General features: G+C 38.3%; 1 protein-coding gene across 1 annotated transcript in view; it reads left to right on the top strand.

The window, feature by feature from the left end:
* galntl6.S (polypeptide N-acetylgalactosaminyltransferase like 6 S homeolog) overlaps window positions 1-24,558 on the top strand; it is a 578,928-nt gene extending 554,370 nt beyond the window's left edge. Inside the window, exons 10-12 of the mRNA XM_018243208.2 lie at window positions 5,787-5,903; window positions 16,697-16,846; window positions 23,673-24,558. Of these exons, the coding sequence (XP_018098697.2) occupies window positions 5,787-5,903; window positions 16,697-16,846; window positions 23,673-23,840 (435 nt within the window). The 3' untranslated portion in view covers window positions 23,841-24,558. The remainder of the gene's footprint in view (window positions 1-5,786; window positions 5,904-16,696; window positions 16,847-23,672) is intronic.
* Window positions 24,559-24,946: the final 388 nt, after the last annotated feature.

Raw genomic sequence — 24,946 nt, 5'->3', positions numbered from 1 at the left:
ATAGGCTATCGTAGGCATTTAAAATACAAATTAGGGAGCACTCACTGATCCATGAAAGATATTCTGCTGTGCTGCCAGGTGGAGACGCCCCCAGAGCGTGAATGATCCAAACGAGGATCAAGCGTGTAGTTTTGTTGCTGCTCACCATGTTTTTAAGTATTTTCAACTAAAGTGATGATTTTAGTACCGCTGGTGCTCCATGTATAAGAATCACGCTGTAGCATAGGCATTTAGCCTATGATTTAGGGGCACATTTACTAAGGGTTAATTAACCATCGATATTCAACCCTCGATGTAAAATCCTTCGACTTCGAATATCGAAGTCATTTTATATTTTCTAATACACTACAAAGTGAGCACAGTCTACAACATTGATCGCCAACCAATGGCTCACGAGCAACATGTTGCTCACCAACCCCTTGAATGTTGCTCCCAATGGCCTTAAAGCAGGTGCTTATTTTTTAATTCCAGGTTTGGAGGAAAGTTTTGGTTGTATAAAAACCATGTGTACTGCCAAATAGAGACTCCTGTAGGCTGCCAGTCCACATAGTGGCTACCAATTACAGCCCATAATTGTCACTCCGAGGAACCCTTTTCATGCTTGTCTCCAACTTTTTTTAACATTTGAATGTGGCTCACGGGTAAAAAGGTTGGGGATCCCATGTCCACAATATGGTGCTCATAATACCATGTTTGTCAATAGCAAGCCTTGATATGATGTGCCATTGAGTGGCTGGAATAACCAAAGTCTTTGGGGGGGGGAGGTCATCAATTCAAACCAAACCCCACCTGTAGAGAGTATTAAGAGTCCTGAATATTTTTTCATGGATCATCATTCTGCTTGTAGTCAGTAGAGTTTATTAATATATCTTATGCATGTTGATACTCTGCCTACCCAGAAGATGGCCTTTTACCATTGGCAATTGTGTTCTTATTAATGATCTAGGAACAAACAATGCCAATATATATACCAGCCTTACAGAAATGTGTTGATTATTAATGCTTTATACAAATATATAAGTACAGTGCAGTTGAATGTATATGAGCATTTTTGCTTTTTGGGGTTACTGGCCAGTTCAGGAGTTCCTGTGAGCATGCATCTTGTAACCTACAGGGTTAATATATGACTTAGAACTGACATGTCTTTCACTAAATGTACAAAGAAGCAGCTAACAGGAAATGTATGTGAAGATGTGATAAACAACCTTAATGTCAAGTCATAATATTATACAGCGTCTTTAAAAAGATTCAAAGATATTGACTAAACAGTCATTTTTGCAGACAAATATTGATAGATTTCCCCATGATATAATCTTTCAAATATGTCTTTGGTGAGCAGAAATGATAAGCAATAAGTCCCATGGAATGTAAAATAGGAGAAATCATCACTGTGAATTGACATCGCTAATCAATAGTGCAGCAATTTGATGAAAAATGCCTGGTGTATACCCGTGGCAGCCGTTAACCCTTCAAACCCAAGAATTCAATAAAGAAGAGTTAAGTGCCTAGCTGGGAAGCCAGTAAAGTCTGAATCTGCACCATGTATGGTTCCCAATTATTGCCAAGTAACTGAAAGAAAGGTCAGGCTTGAACAAACTATTGTACTGCACAAAATGCTGAGGTTGAGCAATTCTAGAGATGGTTTATTTAATTCTAGGATCTGGCTTTCCGCCTAGACTCATTACTCTTTAATAGAAGTGTAATATGTTTTATACGGACCAACTGGGTGTGATTAATTACAGTCCTTCACAGAGACATAGTAGCCTACATCACAATCACATCGTTAGAACAACAAAAGCAGCTAAGTATCTGAAAACTTGGGAATACACAGTTATTATAGTTTTCACAACCATATAATAACTGTACCTAGCAATTATAGACTTTTACCATTTATCATCACAAACTCTTTGCAAACTCTGCTAATTAACTGCTGCCAAAACGTGGACCAGAAACTAATATCCTAAACCACAATTAGAACAAACCTTTTGTTATCCTAGAATAGAAATCAAATTTTATCTTCATTAGAAAGAATGTCCTTGGCAGCTGCTGGGCTGCTGAGCAATGTAAATTATTATATATTAATTACGCTGCCTATTAGTTTAACGTTTAAAGCGACGCTAATGCTAAAATATGAGTTACTTGGTGAGAGCATATAGCAGTAATTATAAACTATAAGTTGGCACATAGAACTGTTTTTGATGCTGGAAATATACATCTTTGGGAAATAGATTTTTTGTAAGAATTGGCACCAAGATTTTGTTCCTGTAGTCAAGGTTTGATACAATTAAAAAGGTTAATCTTCATAATGAGCAATAAAACATCCCCACCTGGGCCTTGCAAGAAAATACCTTGGCTGTGTAGTATTATAGAAGAAATGGAACATTCAATGCACAGTAGAGTCTTATATAAGGGGTTATAACAACTGTAGAAGTGCTGCATAATGATTACAAAGGTAAAGAAAAGGACATTATATAACCTACCACTTTCCCTTTTTATCACTTTCACCCAGGATTTCCTTAGCCCTCCTACTTTTTTCCCTTTTACAATCTAGCCTATTAAATAAACTAAAATCACAATATGCTACATCTGAGGCCTGACAACCTTATTCCTTTGTAAACTGAAAACTCTCAGTAAAGGCATTTCGGAAAATGTACAAAATAAAAAACACGACAACAATAAATAATGCCCATAAATCTGTTGAACGTGTTTAATTAGTTCAATCTCATATTGGGCCAAATTCAGATCAACAAGAAAATGTTATTTAATGGTTTATCACATAAAATCTTTTTAGTAGGATTCAATTCAAGGAGAAAAAACTTTTCTCCTAATTCAGTTGCAGTTCTTCCTTGTAGACTTTGATTTCTTGTGATAAACAGTGAGATAAGTTTTTCTCACTTTACTGAATCTGACTCTGTGGGAAGATATGGATTTTTTCTCCTAATTGTTGAATAAGGAGATAATTCTGTCTCATCTGTTTGAATCTGACTCTTGTTGTGCAAAGGGACGGAGCCATGAAATGTGCAATAAATCAGGAAGCTTTGGATTGTGCTATGTAATCATCATGAAGTCATTAAAGGGCATGTAAAGTCTAAAATAGAATAAGGCTAGAAATGCTGTATTTTGTATACTAAATATAAACATGAACTTACTGCACCACAAGCCTAATCAAACAAATAATTTATGCTTTCAAAGTTGGCTACAGGGGGTCACCATCTTGTAACTTTGTTAAACATCTTTGCAAGACTAAGACTGTGCACATGCTCAGTGTGGTCTGAGCTGCTTAGGGATCATCATAAACAAAGCTGCTTGAGTTCTGCATGGCTGGGAAGTAACGCGGGGGCTCCCCCTGCTGTTCATAAGTATGATTGTTTCCCTGCTCAGCAGTTAGGGACCATCTGACAATTCCTATCCACAGCAGTAAATGTAGGGAGAATTTCACTGCATACAGTCAGGTTTCTTATAAAAACAGTACACATTTTTCAATTAAAGTATATTAGAGATAGGTTTCTTCTTCATTAAAGAAAGTAAAAATGGGATTTTATGTTTTTGCCTTTACATGCCCTTTAATTAAGATGCAAACGCAATGGCAAGCTACACAATATACTGCTGGAGCCCAATGGACTATATGCTGTATTCCATAGTAGAGAATCGTGTGTGACTTACAGTATTGATAAAGCAGGAATGTTTCAGGTTTTGAATAGTTATAAACTAATTAATAGAACAAGAAGAAATGAGAAAGAATGAGAGATGTTGTCTTGCTATGACACTATGGCCCATTTCCAATTTATTTAGTCCTAATTTGGACCAATATGGTCACATGTTCATACAATCCAATCAGTGTCCCAACAACTGCTCAGTGCTGCTTCCAATTACAATAATATAGAGGAAGGGCCAAAGGCAAGTGTTTACTATTTCACATGCTCTCTTTCTCAAGCAGACACATTTTATTGGCTGTTGCAACAGATGGTGCATGTACCGCAATTATAAACTGCAAGGAGGCATCTGGATTCCAGTCTGCCAGTAACAGAAAATGCTCAGGCCTGACCTTCAGCTCTCAGTTGTACAAAATCCAGCAGCTACTGTAGATCATATAAAGGCAATGGTTGTCTGAAAGAAAATGGTCAATACCAAGACTTTATTATAGAGGGCAGGACCAGGAGCTCTAACTTTCTGTACTTGGTCTTGGTGAAACCTCGGAAAGCCCATTTTAGTTAAAGGAACAGTAGCACCAAAAAATTAAAGTGTTTTAAAGTAATGAAAATATCATGTACTGTTGCCCTGCACTTGTAAAACTGTGTTTGCTACTATAGTTCATATAAACAAGCTGCTGTGTAGCTATGGTGGAAATTGAAAAAAGTCTATATGGCACAGGTTAAGTAGTGGATAACAGATAACACCATTATCATTATCACCATGTAACCTGAGCCTTTTCTCCTTTGAATGGCTGCCCCCATGGCTACATAGCAGCTTATTTATATAAACAATAGTAGTGTTTCTGAAGCACACACATCAGTTTTACCAGAGCAGGGTAACACTCTATTATATTTTTATTACTTTAAAACGCTTTCAGTTTTTGATGTTACTGTTCTTTTAAGCTGCACTACATTAATAGGACCTAGAGGTCCCCACCCTCCCAGACTGTCTGCACTAATCTTATGAACTCGCAAGGCAGGGAATTTAAAGTAGTTAAATACTAAGGCTAGACTGAGCATACTAGATGTATATCATAGAACTAAGGCATACATATTGTCCCTTTGGTCCTTTAACATAACTGATTTTTTTTCTGTAATGTATTACACCCACCATGTAGCCTATTAATCCCAAGGAGAACATTGATCTCAATATTGGAAAAGCAATCAGTATGATTCAAAACAATGCAAACATGGAAAGCAATGCAAATATATCTTAAACAAGCAAACAAACAATAGTGTAGAGTCAATGGATTCATCTTGCTTCATCTTAAAACACACAAAAACTAAAATAAACTGTAAAACACTAACTGCAGAACAATATATTCTATAAATAGAAACGGGACCAGATCCTGCTCCCTAAAGACAAATTTGTTAGATACAATAATAGAAATTGAAGCTTTATTTTTTATTCAAAAATCAGAAAAATGTGTATTTTGAAAAATAACGCCCTTAAAGGAGAAGGAAAGGCTTGGTGCACTTGGGGTGCCAAATGTTAGGCACCTCCAAGTGATTTACCAAGTGATTTACTTTACTTACCTGAAACCCCAGGCCAGTGCTCCTATCAGCAGAAAACTGCAGAGGCCCGGGGTTATTCTCTTCCGTCTTCCACTTTCTTTGTGCAGCTGCATGTGCAGTAGAATGAAAAGCCGATCTTTAACTAAAAGGTTGGCTATTTCGTTCAACTGCGCGTGCGTTTGCCCTGGGAAATTTGAAGAAAGAAGAAGCCGGAAAAGAATCGCTCTGTGGTGCTCGCTGGAATAACCCCGGGCCAGTGCAGTTTTCTGCTGATAAGAGCATCAGCCCGGGGTCTCAGGTAAGTCAATACAATCACATGGGGGTGCCTAAAATTTGGCACCCCCAAGTGCACAAAGCCCTTCCTTCTCCTTTAATGTGCAACAAATGCTCTATATGAGAAAGGCTTTCGAACTGTAGAGTTTTGAAGATCTGCAGCTTTTAATAGAAAGCCCTGCTTGACATTTAACTAAGGCAGCTGATTTTAAAGCAGCCATGCAAAATGTGTGTGAGATCTGCAGCATGCAACCGTGTAACCCCATTACCATAACGGTGATAGACTTGTGGGGTTTTTCTTTCCAGATTCGTAACGTAGCATCCAATCTCTGCATTGACAGCAAACATGGAGCAACAGGAACAGAACTGAGACTGGACATATGTGTGAAGGATGGATCAGAGAGAACCTGGTCACATGAACAGGTAACCCCTTCTTTTTATAGCCACGTGTGTCTGATTATAGGTTATGGGGTATCACTCTGAACGGGGAGTATTGGTAATGTTGTAACAGATACAAAACATGGCAAAATATTAATTTGCTAGTTGGATACTATTGGGCAAATTAACTAAAGGGCGAAGTGGCCGTCGCTAGCGAAAATTGCCAAAAAAAGGACACCAGGGGCGTAACTATAGAGGAAGCAGACCCTGCGGCTGCAGGGGGGCCCAGGAGGTATAAGGGCCCCATGAGGCCCGCATTCATATACAATTTCAATAAATATTGGAGAAACAAGTCAACCTCTAAACATTTTGGGGGCCTGAAAAATAATTTGCTGTGGGGCCCAGTAATATCTAGTTACGCCACTGAAGGACACTTTGCAGGGACATCACCAATTTACTAACAGACTTTGCTAGTGAATGAGTACATTGCTAACGAAGTTTCGTGCCTTTTCGCCAGCCGAATTTTTGCTCAGGAGAATATTCGTTACTCCACAAATTCATCAAAGTGCAAAGATTCCATTATGTTACCCTTTTCGCCAGAGTCTGCTTCGCCAGGTTATACCTGGCAAACTGATAAGACCAAGCTACATTTTATGTCAGTGACATCATATTTTGTATGCCAAAAAGTCATAAAAACGACAAAACGCTGATGTTTTTTTATATTTTAAAGTGGGATTATGTTTAAAAGTTGTAACTGTTAAATATATTTTTTTGAAAAAATGTTTTTAACCATTTATGGGGCCTTTTTCATGTTTTAGGGTGGGCTCATGTATGTCTAGGGCATTAGAGGATCACTTTTGTCTTAATTTTGCTTTTAATAAGTGGCCACTTCAAGCAATTTTCCCAACATCACTAATAAAGACATATACATTATATATGACCTATATGTACCCACCCTATTCAAATTGACCTAAGTGTAAGTGTGTTAACGAAGCTTCGTTAGGCAGCAAGTAACATTAGCGAATTTTTGCTGGCGACACTTCGCCATTGTTCTTCTGATGAGACTTAACTTTGCATTTTGATGAAAAAAGCGTATGAGCTGGGACGAAGTTGCGCTAAGTGTGGCGGAGCCTTCCCAGGTGAAAATTCACCCTTTAGTGAATCTGCCCCTATGTCTGACTGTCTTGTCTTCTGGCTTCTTTTCATCATTACTTTAAATATCTGACCTTAGACTGTAAGCTCCGTTAGGACAAGAACAAATCTGAATAATGAATCTCTGTAAAGTCCTTCAGAAAATGTTGCCTCTGTATGAAATATGAATAATAATTTCTATAGTAAACAAAAAATCTTAGTTCAGTAGAATAAGTACACAGTCTAAGTGTTTTTTTTATAAAAGTTATGAATCCAGAAAACTAGAATGTATTATTATTATTATTATTATTATTAACATGTATTTATATAGCGCCAACATATTGCGTAGCACTGTAAAGTAAATGTGATTATACAACTACATCACATGAATTACATATATAGAATATATGGAGTAACAAACATCACAATCAATACAGGTACAAAGAGGTGAGGAAGGCCCTATGCATAGGCATACAGTCTAAAGGGAAGGGAGTAAGACACAAGGTGTGGGAGTGGGCAAGATCGAAGTAAGTGGGTGAGAAATGTGGTGTTGTATGTGGTGTTGCATTTGGTAGTTAAGCAGAGTGAGGGTAGGCTTCTCGAAAGAAGTGCGTTTTCAGAGATTTTTTGAAAGCAGAAAGGTTGGGAGAAAGTCGGACAGACCGTGGGAGAGCGTTCCAGAGGAGGGGTGCAGCCCTTCCAAAGTCTTGAATGCGAGCATGTGAGGAGGTAATGAGAGAAGAGTTGAGTAGCAGGTCAGTAGAGGAGCGTAGTAAGCGAGTGGGTGAGTATATAGAGATGAGTTCAGAGATGTAGGGTGGAGCAGAGTTGTGAAGTGCTTTGAAAGTCAGTGTCATTAATTTGAACTTGATTCTGAAAGGTAGTGGAAGCCAGTGCAGGGATTGACAAAATGGCGAGGCAGAGGAGGAGCGGTTGCTGAGGTGTATGAGCCTCGCAGCAGTGTTCATTATGGACTGGAGAGGTGACAGTCTCTGGAGGGGGAGGCCAATTAAAAGAGAGTTACAGTAGTCTAGACGCGATATGATGAGAGAGTGAATAAGAATTTTGGCAGCGTCTTGGGTGATAAATGATCGTATTTTGGATATGTTCCTTAGGTGGAAGTGACATGATTTAATAAGTGACTGTATATGAGGAGTGAATGACAGGGCAGAATCTAGGATAACCCCAAGGCACCGGGCCTGGGTAGAGGGGGTGATAGTGGAATTGTTAACTATGATGGATACTTCGGGGATGCTACTGGTGTTAATTGGAGGAAAGAGAACCATTTCAGTTTTAGAGAGGTTTAATTTAAGTTAGCGTTGCGACATCCAGGTAGAGATAGCGGACAGGCAGGAGGAGACGCGAGTTAGGAGTTCTGGGTTGAGATCAGGAGATGAGAGATAGATCTGAGTATCGTCAGCATAGAGGTGGTAGTGGAAACCATATGAATTTATTAATTTGCCAAGGGAGGAAGTATAGAGGGAGAATAGTAATGGTCCCAGGACAGAGCCTTGAGGAACTCCAACAGAAAGAGGTAGGGGAGAAGATGATACTCCATTGTAGGAGACACTGAAGGAACGATTGGTGATGTAAGAAGAGAACCAGGACAGGGCTGTGTCACGAAGGCCAAGCGACTGGAGGGACTGGAGGAGGAGAGGGTGATCTACAGTGTCAAATGCGGCTTTACCAGACAATTATTTCATTTAATTGTCTGGTAACATTGTTTGGTTCATGTTTATATTTAGTATACAAAATACAGCATTTTTAGCATTATTCTGTTTTAGATTTTAGTTCCCCTTTAAGATGGCTATACACAGGCCTAACGCTGATGTGGTTCTCAATCCAAGAGCTGGCATAGCAGCAGTTATGATTGGGTATATAATGTATAGCCAGCTTAAGTTGGCAGTTTATTGGTCTTTGTGTTTAGTTAAGTAATACTTGTCCCCCTAGTTGCAATGCCAGATAAGACGTACAATTTCCTTGCAATGTGTGTGTAATGATTGTAACAAGTAACAACAAGTCATGACTGGCTTATGTTCAATTTAAAGGTTTATTTACTGCTACTGAGTCAAGGATAATTGAAGTTTATTAATTAGAGCTGTGTTTATAAAAAGGCTCTTAAGGAATCTATTTGGTTCTTAGAAAACTTATTTTGTTCTCACCAAGACATAAAGCTGTATTTCATCATATTTTCACTAGAGGGCAGCATAAGACTGACAGACTGAAACTGTAGTAAGCCAAGGCACTCGCTTCTTTCAAGATTAGTATTTATTTAATGCCTTTTTTGATAACAACATGTCACTACATAATCATAATTGCATGCAAAGTTTTATTAAACTGAAGCTAAAATTTCCTCTGAAACTGCAGTATTTAATGACATTTACACAATGTTATATTATAATTACAAAACATTTTCACTTTTGAAGGAATTGTAGGAATAAAACATATTTCTTTTCTGATAAAATGCCAGTCTATAAGGAATGCTGGTGAAGGAGCTCAGACAATGGTTAACCCATTAACCATATCACTATGAGATGTTTATTCATATATGGATACTAGCATTATTGTACCTTAAAAGGATACTGTCATGGGAAAACATATTTTTTTTTCAAAATGCATCAGTTACTAGTGTTGCTCCAGCAGACTTCTGCACTGAAATCCAATTCTCAAAAGAACAAACAGATTTTTTTTTTATTTTCAATTTTGAAATCTGACATGGGGCTAGATATATTGTCAGTTTCCCAGCTGCCCCAGTAATGTGACTTGTGCCTGCACTTAAGAATGGAACTACTTTCTGGCAGACTGTTATTTCTCCTACTTAAAGGGATACTGTCATGGGAAAAAAAAAATTTCAAAATGAATCAGTTAATAGTGCTGCTCCAGCAGAATTCTGCACTGAAATCCATTTCTCAAAAGAGCAAACAGATTTTTTTATATTCAATTTTGAAATCTGACATGGGGCTAGACATATTGTCTATTTCCCAGCTGCCCCAAGTCATGTGACTTGTGCTCTGATAAACTTCAATCACTCTTTACTGCTGTACTGCAAGTTGGAGTGATATCACCCCCCTCCCTTTTTCCCCCCAGCAGCCAAACAAAAGAACAATGGGAAGGTAACCAGATAGCAGCTCCCTAACACAAGATAACAGCTGCTTGATAGATCTAAGAACAACACTCAATAGTAAAAACCCATGTCCCACCGAGACTCCTTCAGTTACATTGAGAAGGAAAAACAGCAGCCTGCCAGAAAGCATTTCTCTTCTAAAGTGCAGGCACAAGTCACATGACCAGGGGCAGCTGGGAAATTGACAAAATGTCTAGCCCCATGTCAGATTTCAAAATTGAATATAAAAAAATCTGTTTGCTCTTTTGAGAAATGGATTTCAGTGCAGAATTCTGCTGGAGTAGCACTATTAACTGATGCCTTTTGAAAAAAACATGTTTTCCAATGACAGGATCCCTTTAATGTAACTGAATCAGTCTCAGTGGGACTTGGCTTTTACAATTGAGTGTTGTTCTTAGATCTACCAGGGAGCTGTTATCTTGTGTTAGGGAGCTGTTATCTGATTACCTTCCCATTGTTATTTTGTTTGGCTGCTGGGGGGAAAAAGGGAGGGGGTTATATCACTCCAACTTGCAGTACAGCAGTAAAGAGTGGCTGAAGTTTATCAGAGCACAAGTCACATGACTGGGTCAGCTGGAAAACTGACAATATGTCTAGCCCCATGTCAGATTTCAAAATTAAAGATAAAAACATCTGTTTGCTATTTTGAGAATTGGATTTCAGTGCAGAATTCTGCTGGAGCAGCACTATTAACTGATGCGTTTTGAAAAAACATGTTTTCCCATGACAGTATCCCATTAAAATACTTACATCTGTAGAAGTAATTACAAAAATATAACTTAAATGTAGCTCCAAACACTTAAACAGGACTGGATCTGGCTGTCAAGTGTTTCATTACAGCATAAAATCAGCAAAAAATAAACCCCAGATTAATCTCCCTATGTTACTTATCACAAAGAAAGCTGTATGTATCACTGTATGGTGGATTCTCACTGGAGAATACTCTTGCAATTACTATAAAATCCTTTAATCCACAGCAAAGCCTATACTCCAACACTCCCACAAGAAAGCTTTATGAATAAATAGACAGGCTTTATCAACAGCAGAGGTGAAATAAAAGACATGAGAACAAAGCCCTATATAAAGTACTTGGAAACTAGGGACTCTGTATCCTTTTCGAATGCTGCTGCACATCTCTGAGAATGGGGTTGCCAATTACCAGTGGTAGTTCTGTTCCCCTAATGACTGACAACTTGCTTTCTGGGAAGGTTTTCATTTGCAGTATATTTGCATGCCAGCTTTGTTAGCGAAGGCTAGAAGTTCAGGGATAAACACTTGAACAGAGTGGCAATTAACACATGTGCTGCTCCTGTTCCCCAAAAGCAGTGCCTTGCCCTTACTCATTTGTCTGTCATTACCTGCAGAGACCTGATTTACTCAGCCTTGAGAAAGTCCTTCCCAGCTATAGAAGCAAGAAGTGCTATTAATGGTGGGATTGTTATCATGTAGAGTGGAGATTAACACAGTAAAAAAGATTCAGGGCTATGGGCACAGTTGTTGTCAGGCTGCATATTTTTGCAGGCTGAGAGAAGCAGATCTGCACAGTGTACCTGTTCCATTGATTTGAATTCTGATCAACCTGTGTGCGGTCACATATAGACTGAGGTCAGCTCAAATACTGACTTAAGCTTCAGCTCTGCTGTGTGTGACCAAACACAGGCTGATCAGATTCAAATGAATGGAACAGTGGCACTGAGTAGATCTGCTTCTCTCAGCCTGCAAAAATGCGCAGCCTGACAACAGCCTGTATGCCCTGATAGTGCCTGTAGCCTAGCTGCTACTCCTAATTAGCAACTTTGTCTGTAGCAAAAAATGTACTCAGTAGGCTCTAAACACAAACATTTCTTGAAACTGACATGCTAAGCCTTAGGGCAGGACTTCAGGGACGATTCGGGCGCAATCCGACGCGTTGTGCAAAAACGCAGGCGTCACGTCAGATGCCATGGAAATAAGGAAAGTAATTTTTTAATTTTAATATTGTCGGATCGTGTCGCATTGTTGATGCGACACGACTGATGGATGCAGACGCAGCATGCAACGTCTGCAACGCAGCCAAAAAGCTATATTATTCTTGGCAATAGTTTGTTGGAATCTGCAATATGCATATAACTTAAGAGCTCATTTAGAAAGGGGAGCAAAGTTCAAAGTTAACAAACAACTGCAGATCATCATGTTTTTTTGCCCATGATGCACCCTGACTCCTTTTTTTGCACACCCTGCTAGTAGCACAAACCCATTGAGACTGAGCGTAAAACCTAAGGAGCAGTGTGCAGCATGCAAACAACAGGATACTTTTCAGCAATTGCTTACATTTGCATGTTGTTTCATAATGGTGAGTGGCTCTTACTCCCCTGCAATTGATCTTTCACTGCAGTAGAGCACAGGAGTTAAAGCAACCCAAATGCAGGTGGAACACAACTTGTTCCACCTGCATTTGGCACTTGCCTTTGCCACAATAAGTACAAAGTAATAGGCAGTACAGGCCTTTCCTTCTGTGTTAGAACATATGAATGATCCATCACAGGGAAACACAAGAAGAATCACAAATGTGCAAGAGCCCTGATAGTCTGAAATAGTTTGATAGTCTGCTCCTGATCTGGCTATAGGGTACATCTGATATACAGTATGCAGGGTTCCTTAACATTCTAGATACATCTTTTTGCATGGAATGGGTCGTGAAAGAGTTAACTAAAGTAGTGATGTGTGGGTAAGGGATTTCATGGGTATTGGGACAACCCCCACATTACTAGTATAAAGTGCAGCCTATGCTCTCCCAATGGCTCAGGTGTGTTATGGGTTTTCCCTAGTCTATAAGCATGAGGGGATGTGATAGGTCTTGTCTTTGGGGAAGGGGTGGTTATGCTGGAGGGACTGAGGCAAGAGGAGGCCTCAGTAAATGGTAAAGGCCAGAACACTAAGTTTCACCTAATATGAGAATTTGTATTTAGTGACAGTTTAGCTCCTGCAATTTCTTTGCTCTGGGAGATTGAGCTAGTCAGGACTAGCTAGAAAAAGCAGCTAGCGAAGGAGATAGACCCTAGCTCTACTTCGCACTCGTATGCCATGCAAAGTTTTGCTCTGGCGAAAGAGCGTTACTTCGCAAATTCACTAAGATGCGCCTATAACTCAACGTTACCTGTTCTGCAAGACTTGCCTTCGCTAGCTCAGACCAGGCAAAGTGCAATGGAATGTATAGGGCTTCTTCAATTTTTAGTTGAAAAATTTTCTAAGTCCCAAAAATTGCTGGCGTCTTTTACTTTTTCAGGGTGATAGGCTGCAAAAAGTCTGTACAATTTTTTTTGGGTACCCGGGCTCCCCCCTACATTTCCTAACATAAACTATACACTGGGCTCATGTGTAGGGAGATATAACAACTTTATTTTATTTTATTAAGGTTTCCCCAGGCTTGTGTAGTGTAATGTATTTGCTGCAACATATACGTCCATTCAAATTTAACTTCCCGCCGTATGCAAATTAGACAACGCTAGTGCAATTTCTCTTTGCTTGACGCAGTAATGATAGCGCATCTTCGCCAGAGTTCGGCGCCCTGGACTTTAGTCACTTTGGATTAAGTGAATTAGCATTGTCCTGGCGAATCTACGCCAGGCAAAGTGTTGCACTGTGAGTGAAGCCGGCGCTGGCGAATTTCCGCATGTTAGTGAATATGCCCCTATTTTTCAGTTGAGGTTAACACATCTATCCAGTCACACTGATGCTACATGCTAGTGTTCCTAGGGTCCAAGATTTGTAGCTCAGCTATAATACCCTTTCCACACGCCACTCCCTCAAGGGCTCAGCTCAGTGAGTGAGCCACAGGAATTTGGAAGGATTTGATTTAACTTTGTACTTTACATAATGAGCACTCAGTAAACCTGTTCCTGTCATATTTTAGTAGCAATATATTTGTAATCTCGGTGTTGGACCATGAAACCCAAAATGTTATTTAAAACAAAATACAAGACATGTTAGGAACCATTACTCCAGCCGTTTGAGCTGAAATTCCAATAGTATTTTAACCTCTAATACATGCTAGAGCCTATTGTGATTAATGGAGTGCCCTAGGAGAATATAAGAAGTACAATTAACATGCTAGCAGGTGACAGCATACTAATAACCCGTTTATCCTCGAAGGTACATTTATAGCTGGATTTCACCACGGTTAGTAAACAGCAATCCATTCTGCTAGAGGGCAGGAGTGTAAATAGCTTTTGAATGCTATAAATTCAGTCCCACTTAGAAGCATATATAAAACCACTCAGTTATTTAACACCCTGCACTTAATTTGAAATGTTCATGTGCCATGTACAGTAGCTTGCTAGTAATGGCTTATTTAACATATATATCTGTGATGCCCTAAAATGCATTACTGAACAGTTTCATTAATCAATACTTACATACATAAAACCAATAGGAAGAAATACATAAAAACTATGTGGACCTGAAAACATTGTGCTTTATTTAAGCATATTTGAAATGGCATTTTGTCAGTAGGTACAATTGTGTATTTTATGCTGTACTGAGGGGGATAAAATAAGTATATATATATATATATATATATATATATACATATATATATATATATATATATATTTATATATATTGCACTAAAGGAACATTAGCCGAGACAAATGATGAAGGCTCTGCAGAAATTTGCTCAGAAATTAAGCTCAAAAAGTGCACAAGGTGAGCAAAAAACAGCAAAATATTAACATACAGATATCATTATATTCCTTAGAATCCTGAATAGCCCAGATCAGTGTTGGACTGGCCCACCAGGATACCAGGAAAACTCCTGGTGGGCCCAGGTGTCATTGGGTCCTCATGCTGCTAAACATTTGGCCTATTTCATGGTCATTTTACTATTTATATGAGAGCAAAGAGGCTAAATAGTTGGAATAATAGATAATAGTATGTAAAGAAAACAGAATAGACAAATAGAGGTCGAGTGAGGAGAGGAAGTGGAGTGGGCCCCTGGCCTTAGTTTTTTTGGTGGGCATCTGGTCTAAGGTTTTTGGGTGGGCCCCTAGTGTCCAAGTCCGACACTGGCCCAGATTGATATACATCTTGTTTGATATTACACAAATATAAGGGGTAATGTAATAAGTGTCACAATGACTCATATTAACCAATCAGTAGGTAGTATTTAACAGTCACTTGCTTGAAACTAAATATCTGATTGGTTGCTAGAGTTGGAGCAACAATATGCTTAGTATGATTTGTAGAACAGTTATTTACATAGTAGCAATCAATATTTGGGAATTTACAGTTAGGGGCATTCAAGATTATGGGTCCTGTGTATGTAAAGTGTAAATTGAGAAAATGAATCCACTGATCCCAGGGGCATCCAGCTGAAATATGCAGTGGTGAGGAAATAGAACATTAAAGGAAACACTAGGTGAAACACTCGAAGCACAGAATATTAATAACAAGACACTTTTCTTTGAAAGAAAGAAGCTTACAGTTTGGAGAGGAATATGGCAATCAACAATGTCGATGACAATACAGCAGAATTAATAAAGAAAAGTATTGTTTCATTTTGGCAGCTATACAATAAATTGAAATTGTTAAGAAAACAAGAAAAGTAACATGGTAGACTGTAGGATTTAAGCAGCAGGAAGAATGCAGGCTAAGCAGGTATAAATTAATATTCCAGAGCATGATTAGAAGTGTTTAATTCAACTTCAAAGGAAGAAGTTGAAAGTTTTGGTAAGATGAGCGATTAGTATTGAAGGAAGCATACTAGGTGTGAAGGAATGGAAGGTTTCAGAGATCATGCAGTGAGGTGGGAAGAAGACTTTCTTAGAAGACATTCTTAGTCAACAGGGTTATTAAAGAAAGAGAACAAACCTTCAAGATTTGCAAGTGTTGTGTGGACAGGGATATTGGATAAGATTTCAGTAGTTAATATATCTGACAGTGTTCCTCTTGTGTGATTTTAATGGATGTAATGATATCATGACTCCTGATCTGACAGCATTGTGGATTCCTCATGGGATGGCGACATAAGGGTCAGGGCACACGCTCAGATTCGGGAAGATTAGTCACCCAGCGACAAATCTCCTCTTTTTCAGGGTGACTAATCTCCCCGAACTGCCTCCCGTCGGCTAGAATGTAAATCAACGGCAGGTTGGCATTTAGAGAGATTCATTTTCCGAAGTCACCCGAAGTTGCCTCACGAGGAAACTTCGGGGGAATCCGGAAAATAAAGCGTTCCGAGTGCTAGTTCGGGGAGATTAGTCGCCCCGAAGAAGTGGAGATTTGTCGCCGGGCGAATAATCTTCCCGAATCTGAGCGTATGCCCTGACCCTTAAACTGCTTCAGTATCAGGAACTTGATTTCAAAATCAGTGAGTATATATTATAAAGAATATGCAAACTAGAAAGCTGAAGTCACTACCTAGCCTAAAACAACTGCGTTCCACAAACTTCAAATGCAGGATTACTGCAAAAGTATTATAGTATTATTGGTGTGAAAGAAAAAAGTTGATTCTAAGGGGAATGTCCTTTTTGCAGAACTTGAAGTCCATATACATTGCTTAACAAATTTTAACCTTTCTTCCCCATTTATATCTTCTATTGTTTAGCTTTTTACTTTTGGATGGAGAGAGGACATCCGCCCTGGGGAACCCCTTCACACAAGAAAATTCTGCTTTGATTCAATATCCCATAGCAGCCCTGTTACACTATATGATTGCCATGGCATGAAGGGAAATCAGCAGTGGAGCTACAGGAAGGTAAGGCTTGTTAGGAATGTGGTTGGCATTGTCCAACCTGGAATCATGATATACTTGTATTCCTGTGCCACATACTTGTAATTTTATAAAACATTCTTTATTGCAATACACCATTTAATCTTAGGTGTCTTCTCCTTAGGTCAGGGCACCTTAAAGCAGTGTTTTTTATGGTAGACTTCTCAGGTTATATAGCCAGGGCAATATTAATCTACTAGGAAAGGAATGATTTTCCTCCTATCTATCAGGAGATCTCTGCTTCTGTACCGATGGCTGCGTCGTGGCGATGCGTGACATCATGGCACTGTGTTTTGGTGTGACAATTCAAAATAAACAGATGCCCTGAGTGTTCATTGGTGCACTACAATTCTTCATTGACTGATTCATGGATCCTGACCTTCTTGCTTAAACTCCTGACTTGCTGCCTGCCCTTTTTGCCTAATGACTATTAAATTTCTTATACTCTTCAGATACCACAAATTGGACTTCTTGTATACACCTTCCTTCTTAGTCCCGACCCCAACCAAGGCCCTAGCCTACCTACTCCAACCTAGGCCCTGGCACAGTCCAGTTTTGTGAGTGGTGGTGTAATTACATTTTTAAATTCATTTCCAAATTAGGAAAATTGGGCCAAATTACCCGAGATTGACACAGCGAACAGCCAATTGCCATGTCATAGCATCGCCCCTGACATCATAGTCCTGCCCCATATTTCACAGCCCCATCCTATCACACCATGGCCCACTCCCATGGCATCACGGGCCCACTTTCCCCCGGAGTTCGTTGGGAAAGGAGACAACGCTATTCCTAACTGAGATGCAGAATTCATTATAATGAGTTTGCCATTTATCAGTTCTTGATTGTAACTCTTTACTTTGCATGTAAATCCCTCCTGTGGGCTATGTGCATGCCCTTTCAAAAAATACATTCAATTACACTGTTGTGGCTTCCTGCAATACAAAAAGAAGTATTAAAAATAAAACATAATTCCAAATGGTGTTTTTAACCAAAACAAATGGTTGTTCTTTTATTCCCATTCTATATGTGAATTACTTTGAGCTAGATACCTAGATGACTATTAAATTGGAGCAAATGACTATAAATTATTTAGCACAATTAAAATTTAATTTAAATGCTAGTACAGAGCCACTGCTGAGAGTGAGTAATGAATAATCTGCAGTGGTTTTAACATTTTCAGACTTTTTTTTCTAACAAAAGTTTGGCTTAAATGCTACTAGCTTGTCAGACAGGTAAGTGGAGTAAAGACATACATACTAAAGCAAAGGAAATGCTTCGGATATTGATTATAAAAATTCTGAGTATTAAATCATGGGCATGTTAATCACCACACTTTTACCTGAGAGTACTGTAGTGATCTAAACACCCTTCTATGTCAGCAGCTGCTTCCTGGCTCTTTGGTGGGACATAGACATCACTCTGGAATGGCACCTCTTATGTTCTTCCGGAGCAAAATCTATTTACCAGGACATGTGTGCCCTAGACATATTTACTCATTTTTTAATTGGTTAGAGTATCTACATTCCAAAAATATGTTTTTTGGGCTCAAGTTACTGTTAGGGGCATGTCCCTAAATGTCACATTGCTAATCCGGTGTAAAACAATTAATTCTACTTTTTGCAAAAAGAAAGGTGGCAGCCATGAAAAATCAGATGGGCCAATTTTATTTTGGGGTCTCAACACACTGCATAGATTAGCATCCTATGTATATTGGGCATCAAATTGGCCATAAGAAAAGAATAATAAAGGCTTAGTGAGATTTAGCCTCCCCAACAAAACACTGGCCACTATAAATAAATATACAAATGTAAGCTTCTCCATGGAAAGCAAACTGTTTGGTAGCTTCACCCTCCTCCCCTGTCCCTGGCATTAATATTTGGAATCTTTTGGGATTTAAGATGCTGTTGGAAGTATGAAACAGACATATTTAGGCATTATGAATTAAAATTTACAGTATATAGCTTTATAACCATGCAGTGTGCTGGATTTGTAATAGCTGAAGTGTTAGGCATTCAAATTGTACAAGTTTCATTTCTATTCTATTCATTCTGTAAATATGTGGCTGTACTGTAAATCTCCATAGTCATTATGGCATGCTAGTGTGGCTTTATCATTTTTGTTACAATATTCTGGGGAATCACTTCCCCCTAATGCAGGATAGCAATTATGTATAAAAGTATTTGCTGTTGTTTGCTGCCATCCTAATATGTAATCCCAAGGCAGACACCTGCTTCAAAGGAAAAGATGCAAAAACTGTCTTTTGATTTCTGTTGATTACAAAGAATATTTCAAGCTAGTTTAACCGATAGGGTATTTTAGAATTCATAACGTCTATTTCCAGAAATAATAGTGGGAATGAAATGCTATTGAATATGTTTTTCATTCTCCCTTTGCTGTACATTTGTTTTAGACATGTGTCTGGATGTTGGGCAACATCTAGGGGCCGATTCACTAACTTCGAGTGAAGGATTCGAAGGTAAAAAACTTCGAATTTCGAAGTTTTTTTTGGGCTACTTCGACCATCGACTACGGCTTTGAATCGAAGGATTCATAGTAAAAATCGTTCGAATATTCGACCATTCGATAGTCGAAGTACTGTCTCTTTAAAAAAAACTTCGACCCCCTAGTTCGCCATCTAAAAGCTACCGAAGTCAATGTTAGCCTATGGGGAAGGTCCCCATAGGCTTGGCTAACTTTTTTTGATCGAAGGATATTCCTTCGATCGTTGGATTAAGATCCTTCGAATCATTCGATTCGAAGGATTTTATCGTTCGATCGAAGGAATTATCCTTCGATCGTTCGATCGAACTATCTGCGCTAAATCCTTCGACTACGAATATCGATTTTAATTACTAGTCGAATATCGAGGGTTAATTAACCCTCGATATTCGACCCTAATTTTACTGATTCTTTACTGATTCTTACCCTAATTTTACTGATGTCTTCCTCTGCCAGTACTTATGTGTATATATATATATATCTCAATTCATATACAGTATATGAGCTGAATATGCAGTGAAACTATAGAGAAAATAAATATAAGAATAAGAAATCAGACAAGTGCATAATTCATAACGCATGAAAGAGCAGCCTTTGTGAATTCGTTCATGAGATTCTCAACCCTTCCTGTAAAACAATTTATGTAATGTTACATACAGCAGAGTTGCTTATGGAAGGTTTGTAACAGACACTCATTCTATAAGGTACCACTTCTATACTTATCAAGCTCTGTGTATATAGTGCAGATATATTATTACATGTGTACAGACGAAAATATGTTCAGTTTCTATATAGTCCATTTGTTATGCTCGTATGGCTTTATTGCTTTTTTTTGTAATATTCTGGAAACTCAACATTTTCCCACCCACCAACCGCAGGATAGTTATGATAAATAAAAGTATTTACTGTTGTTTACTACTGCTGTTTACTGCCAGCCTGTTCATTGTCCCTAGGCAAACACCTGCTTCAAAGGGAAAGATACAGAAAGTCTCTTTTGATTCTCCAGTTGATTATCATGGCGCAGACTTCAATCTATTCCTAACGTTTAACCCACAGGGCATTTTTGAATTCATAATTATTAGTTCTCGGAAACATACATTTTTTTTAAAGAACAAAGAGTAAGTGAAAATACTAACCTTAGGATCACATTAGGGGGCACATGTATTATGCTGTTTAAAATGAAATTTGCAGAAAAAATTGTGTAAAAGGCTGTGTAAAGTAAATGGTGAATTTATCGAGGTTTTATGCCATGCGAATTACATTATTTTATATTGGTTCTGGCGGAACCAATATAAAAAAAACGTTTTACATGACAAAGACTGACGATGTTTGGTGTATTATCCCCCTGTTTTTTACACAGCATAATAAATATGCCCCTTAATGTAACAAAAAGTTGACACTATTTTTTTACAGTTGGCCACTGTTTCTGAAACTATATCGTTTTCTGTGGTCATTTTACTGACTCTGGCCATGTATTTTTTATACATGATTTCCATCATGTTATCTCTACATGCGCTTTCTTCAGTAATGCTACGCACACTAGGCATCAAACTGTTCAAATTTTCCAGTTCATTATCACATAGAAGACTTCAATCTGCTCCTAACATTGAATCCCCTGGGCCTTTTAGTCTGCATAATTGTAAACAAAAATTTTTCATAGAACAATGAGCAACTAAAATACTAACCATAAGATAAGATGCTGTATGTGATATAAAAGGTTTTTTCTATTCTTCACTTTTCCCCACTATAGTAAATGAACCGTCTGGGCTTGTTTATAAGTGCTCCTCTGTTCTCTGCACTTAAACACCCATATATCAACATTCTCAAATGATGTGGAATGTATTAAAAGATCTGAATATAAAAAGCATGAACGAAAATAAAAACAGCTAAAAAATGCTCTAAAAAATTTTTGAAAACCTTGATAACCTCTACAAAAATTCAGGCAATTATTAGCAAAAAAAGTTCAGAAATGCTCTAAAAACCTGAATCAGTGCAACTCCCATTGACTATTATAGGACTTCAACAGCTTTTACCTGGTGAATTTTTATATTAAAGTTTTTGGTATCTTTAAAGGAGAAGGAAAGCTACGGAGGCATTTTATTGCCAATAGATTAGCTGCAATACTGCAAGGTAGAATGCTATATTTATTCTGTATAATGTTTTACCATACCTGAGTAAACAGCTCTATAAACTGTTTGTTTAGGATAGCAACTGCCATATTAGTTTGGTGTGACATCAAGCTAATAACTTTCTGCCTGAGTCTCTCCCTGCTCACTCATAGCTCTGGGCTCAGATTACAGCAGAGAAGGGGGGGGGAGAGGAGCAAACAGAGCATGGTCAAACCCTAGCCCTGTAGGTTTATGCTGAAAACAGGAAGTCTGATACAGAAGCCCATGTGTACACAATAGAAGGAAAGAAATTCTGGGTTTCTTTTGACAGAGGACTCAGGACTTTGAGGGTTTAATGGTATATTTAGGTGGACTTTTCTGATAAAGCTTACCGTACTTAATTTTAACCTTTCCATCTCCTTTAACACATAGGGGCCCATTTACTAAGGGTTGAATTTCGAAATTCGACCATTGAATTGAAAAAATTTCGATAGTCTAAGTTTTTTTTTTTTTTGAATTTAGCTGTTTTCTATCTAATTAAAATCGATCGTAGAAATAGTTTGGATCGAACGATTCAAACGATTTAATCGATCAATTGATTTTCAAAAAAAAAACTTTGACTTCTAAAAACTTAGCCAAATATTGGCTATAAGTTCTAGGAGGTCCCTATAGGCTAACATAGCAATTCGGCAGGTTTAAAGGACAAGGAAAGGCAAAAAAATAAAATCCCACTTTTACTTTCTTTAATGAAAAAGAAACCTATCTCCAATATACTTTTATTAACAAATGTGTACCGTTTTTATAAGAAACCTGGCTGTATGCAGTGAAATTCTCCCTACATTTACTGCTGTGGATAGGAATTGTCAGACGGTCCCTAACTGCTGAATAGGGAAGCAATTATACTTATGAGCAGCAGGGGGAGCCCCCACCTTACTTACCAGCCATGCAGAATTCAAACAGAATTGTTTATGACGATCCCTAAGCAGCTCAGACCACACTGAGCATGTGCAGGGTCAGGGTCAGGCAAAGATGTTTAACAAAGTTACAAGATGAGAGCCCCCTGTGGCCAACTTTGAAAGCATAAATTATTTGTTTGATTAGGCTTTGTGGTGCAGTAAGTTCATGCTTGTGTTTAGTATACAAAATACAGCATTCCTAGCCTTATTCTATTTTAGACTTTCCTTGTCCTTTAAGGTGGCAAAGTGTCGAATTTGAAGTTTTGTAAAGAGACAGTACTTCGATTTTCGAATGGTCAAATATTCAAAGTTTTTTCAATTCGTATCTAAATTTGGCCTATTGGTCGAAGTACCCAAAAATTACTTTGAAATACGAAGTTTTTGAATTCGAAAATTCACTTCGATTTCACTTTGACCCTTAGTAATTGGGCCCCATAATAAATTTCTAATTTTTAGAAACCTTATTTGTATTCTTGTATGGTGCACTGTTTGCTGCTCTTTTGAGGGGTATAGTTTTGGCCAGTTTTTAATTAAAAAGACAATTCATGTTTTGCAGAGCATATTGTCTATGCAAAACTACACTAATAGGACCACTGTAAATCTGTGGGTTTTGGCTCTCTATTGTTATTACCTCTGGGTTTTAGTGTGGCAAATATCCTAATTGGATTTCAGTCTGGCCCTCCCCCATACTCTGATTTCAGAATCGTTGCCTCGTTGTTATATTTATAATTATCACAAGTATGGGAGCGGTTATCCAGAATGCTCAGGACATGGGATTTTACGGATAGGGGGTCTTTCTGTAATTTGGATTTCCATACCTTAAGTCTACTTAAAAATAATTTAAACATTAATAAAACCCAATAGGATTGTTTTGCCTCCATTAAGGATGATTTGTATCTTTGTTAGGATCAAGTATTTTTATTATTACAGAAAAAAAGGACATCATTTTAAAAATGTGAGTTATTTGATTATAATGAAGTCTACGGGAGATGGCCTTCCCATCATTTCAGAGCTTTCGGGATAACAGTTTCTGGATAATGGATCCCATACCTGTATTATAATTGATCAGGAAGGGAAAGAGCCTCCCCAATGATTTATTTAGTGCATCCATTACACAAATGAAAATCCTGGCTTGTACTTGCAAAATAATTTGTTTCCTAGACTTAGGCAAAATATCTCTGAACGTTTTATGTCGGCATTTGTGTTTCCAGTGCAGTTTTAATTTCACTCTCTGTCTCTCTCCCGTAGGATAAAACATTATTTCACCCTGTCACCAACAGCTGCGTTGACTGCAACCCAGCCGAAAAAAAAATCTTCATGAACAGATGTGACCCTCTCTCTGAAACCCAGCAGTGGATCTTTGAGCACGTGAACATGACAATATTACAGAAATTCAACATCTATAATAATTCCTAGGAAACCCTACTGGCTGCTGCTTAGTGTAACACAATGATGGTTTTGATTTCTGTGATCCGGGACTCCCATCCTGAGGATTAGCAGAGACGCCTGTGGAAAGGCAATCGTTACAAGATGTCATATCCAACAAGCTTGGAGGAAAATGTGAATCATTGCAGCTGCTGAGAACTCTATTTCCTTGCTGGTCAAGGGTGATATGAAACTTTTTGGAACAATGTTCTATGCTACCACGGTAAAATGCATTTTAAACCATTCTCAGGACACATCCTGCTGTAGTGTGTAGCTGTGGATGGCAACTAGTGGATTATGTTCTTCCTTTTTTTCCGGGTGGGGTTGGGTATGGACTGCATGAAGACCATGAGTCAAATCCCGCTGCATTTATACTCTGCAGACACTAGCACAGCTTAGGGAGATACGATGAAACTGAAACATGGGGCTGATTATCCTTTCCTAAGACTATAAGGTTAGCAGGTTTAACTACAATATCAGTCACCAAGTACAAGGCAACCTGTGACACTCCAAATGTTGTCCAAATATAATTCTCAGAGATATAATGGAGCAATAGCTGGAAAGCCATTGGTTACTTATTTCTGATCTACACACTGGAAGGAGGATATATTTGGTGCACCTGGAATGGACATGAATTTTCATTTATTCCTTATATATTTGAAACATTTTTTTAACTGAAATAAATAGAATAAAATCTTGTATGATTAAAGGTGTGTTTTTTTTTTTTCATTGCAAATCAAATTGCTAAAACAAGAAATTATTTACTGCGTATAATTAGTCAAAAACACGGAGCAATCAGAAGGAGCAGAAGAATTGATAAAATATCACCTTTAATAGTTCATCTTTAAACAAATCCAAATCATGCCAACACAGAACTGTGAATCATACGCTCAACGCGTTTCGTGGCCTCTCACCACTTCCTCAGAAGTGAACGAATCCAAATCATGCCAACACAGAACTGTGAATCATACGCTCAACGCGTTTCGTGGCCTCTCGCCACTTTCTCAGAAGTGAACGAATCCAAATCATGCCAACACAGAACTGTGAATCATACGCTCAACGCGTTTTGTGGCCTCTCGCCACTTCCTCAGAAGTGA

Source organism: Xenopus laevis, chromosome 1S (assembly GCF_017654675.1).
Source record: "Xenopus laevis strain J_2021 chromosome 1S, Xenopus_laevis_v10.1, whole genome shotgun sequence".
NCBI classification, from domain to species: domain Eukaryota; kingdom Metazoa; phylum Chordata; class Amphibia; order Anura; family Pipidae; genus Xenopus; species Xenopus laevis.
This window is presented reverse-complemented; position numbering and strand designations above follow the sequence as displayed.